Below are 2,704 nucleotides of genomic sequence, written 5' to 3'. Positions count from 1 at the left end.
CTGAGGTCGCCCGCGGCCGTCCCGACGTCCTCATGCTTTTCGTCTTTGATTGCATCAGCTTTTTTTTCCGTTGTCTTTATACAAATCCTTTTTTTTATTTTACCAGAATTTTTTAAAATCCAGGATTACAAAAATGAAATGAACACGAATATACGACACAAATCAATAAAGAAGTTAAATGATGGTAACCGTGACAACGGCAGCATTGACAATAAATCAACGATAAGCCTTCAGGATCGATATCAGTAAGAACCGTTACAAAGGTCTGGGTTTTATCACTTCGAGCAATTGTTCGTCTAAAGTTTGTATTCGTAATTGTTTCCGAGTTGCCAAGTCGAGGGCCTCTCCTCAGAAGAGCTCTTGGTTCCCTGGGAAGTAGGAGGAGGGGAGGGCGTTAAGGTCCATCTCACAGTCTTGTTCTTAAAAAAATTAAACCCATGACATCATGACATTATGACATCACTGTGACATTATTGCGGCCACCCTGACTCCCCTTCGCGAAAAAACGAAACAAAAAGATGCTGGATACAAGATGGCGACGAAAAGAGGAATTTGGCAAACAAGGCGATCATCATTGACAGTTTTACAAGTCGTTTCGTCTAATCCCACCAGAAATGAAAAGCAGAGTAGGCCTAGCAAGTCTAGAATACATCTCCATCCCTTCCCCTTTTCAGCCGCGCTATGTACAACGACGGCCCCCCGCGGGCCGGAGGGGGCCGTGAAGCAGAGGTTATACTGTACAGGTCACGGACACACATGGATCACACAACATAGCCCTTAGGTGTGCAGTGTTCAATGCCCTCGCTCCCCATCTCGCCCACCCTAAACCCCTAACCCCTAACCTCCTAACCCCCTAACCCCTAACCTCCTAACCCCCTAACCCCCTAAACCCTAACCCCTAACCCCTGAACCCCTAACCCCCTAGCCCCTAAACCCCTAACTTCCTAACCCCTAACCCCCAACCCCTAACCCCTCATCCCCTCCTAGTCCATGGCGAGCTGGTGTAGGTAAAATAGCAAAGGGGAAGAACAATAACGCAACGTAAAAGTATTATTCACTGGTCAAGCGGTGGCTGCTAAGTAAGAACGCTGGTTAAGGGTTAAGGGCCGTACTGTAAGAACCACGGTTAAGGGTTAAGGGCCGTAATGTAAGAACCACGGTTAAGGGTTAAGGGCCGTACTGTAAGAACCATGGTTAAGGGTTAAGGGCCGTACTGTTAGAACCACGGTTAAGGGTTAAGGGCCGGCACCGTGTTAGAGCATCAACGCAGCGCTCTGTAAAGTGTTGAGGATAAAGCCGATTGTCTTTGACCCCAATTCATGGTAGCTCCTTCATCGTTTCTACCGTATGTCTATTGACGATGACTAGCCGATCACAGCTTGAGCAAATGAAAATGATGGCCAGCTTGAACATCCAATAGGATGGCAACAGCCATCGAGGTATCAAGCTGATTGGCTCAAGGAGAAATATTATTCTGGTTGTATTTCTTTATAATAATACACACAATAACCTACAGGGGGATTAATACTAATAGTTACAACAGATTAATTCAATACAAAAGCCCTTTCAACTATTTGATATTAAATATTGTTTATTTTCTTTTTTAAATACTGTTGAGACAAGCTGATGGTCGGGAGTCTCAGTGTGCCCAACAGCCCCCTTTATCAGGACCCTTAGGTCCTCTCTCAGAGGAGACCCCCTTTATCAGGACCCTTAGGTCCTCTCTCAGAGGGGGGACCCCCTTTATCAGGACCCTTAGGTCCTCTCTCAGAGGGGGGACCCCCTTTATCAGGACCCTTAGGTCCTCTCTCAGAGGGGGGACCCCCTTTATCTGGTGTTCATTCACCCCACTCCCATCAGAGGCTGGTTTGACTCCACCTCCAGAGGCTGGTTTGACTCCACCTCCAGAGGCTGGTTTGACTCCGCCTCCAGAGGCTGGTTTGACTCCGCCTCTAGGGCCGCAGTGGTCTAGGAGCATGTGTCTCTCTTCTTATGTCGTTCTCTGGATTCAGGGACCAGGGGTCACTGAAGGGGGGTATCAGGGGGCGGGCACCAGGGGGGTGGGGTTAGGGAGGGGGGGGGTCCTGGGGAACCGGGGGTGGCGTTACCAGGGTAGTTAATACCAGGGGGTGGTGTTACCAGGGTAGTTAATACCAGGGGGCGGAGTTACCAGGGTAGTTAATACCAGGGGGCGGAGTTACCAGGGTAGTTAATACCAGGGGGCGGAGTTACCAGGGTAGTTAATACCAGGGGGCGGAGTTACCAGGGTATTGGTTACCAAGAACAAGAATACTTTGGTCTTAGTTACCGGGGGACACCATTAAAGGGGCGGAGTTTCCAGGGATGCGGTTAAAGGGGCGGAGTTAGGCTTGTGATGATGTTCTCTCTCTCCTCCCCGTCTCCACCCACTCCTCTCTGTCTCTCCGTCAGGGCTCCGGTGGGCTTCTCTCCTCCTCCTCCTGCTCCTCCCTTTCACACGGTGACCTCGGTCTTGCTGGCGGTCCTCAGCCCCTGCCCGCCCCCGCCCCCCCCAGGGATGTAGTGCAGCTGCTCCACGGTGCTCTGGCGCTTGGTGGCGAACGCCATCCTGCGGGCGCCCTGGTGACCCGCCCCCATGGTGCCCCCGCCCTGGTGGGGGTCCCAGCCCCCCCCGTGGCCGGAGGTGGGGTGGGAGTTCATCTTGACCATGTGGTGGCGGTCGGGG

At 51.6% G+C, this 2,704-nt stretch overlaps 1 protein-coding gene across 1 annotated transcript in view; it reads right to left on the bottom strand.

Moving 5' to 3' along the window:
• Window positions 1-2,472: 2,472 nt before the first annotated feature.
• LOC307084796 (uncharacterized protein) overlaps window positions 2,473-2,704 on the bottom strand; it is a gene marked incomplete at both ends in the record, with an annotated part of 13,228 nt that continues 12,996 nt past the window's right edge. The window contains one exon of the mRNA XM_079749299.1: window positions 2,473-2,679. Coding sequence (XP_079605425.1) covers window positions 2,473-2,679 — 207 coding nt within the window. The remainder of the gene's footprint in view (window positions 2,680-2,704) is intronic.

The sequence above is a fragment of the Pollachius pollachius genome (genome assembly GCF_949987615.1).
Source record: "Pollachius pollachius genome assembly, chromosome: 13".
Lineage (NCBI taxonomy): Eukaryota > Metazoa > Chordata > Actinopteri > Gadiformes > Gadidae > Pollachius > Pollachius pollachius.
The sequence above is the reverse complement of the archived record's forward strand: the minus strand, read 5'-3'. Positions and strand labels throughout refer to the sequence as shown.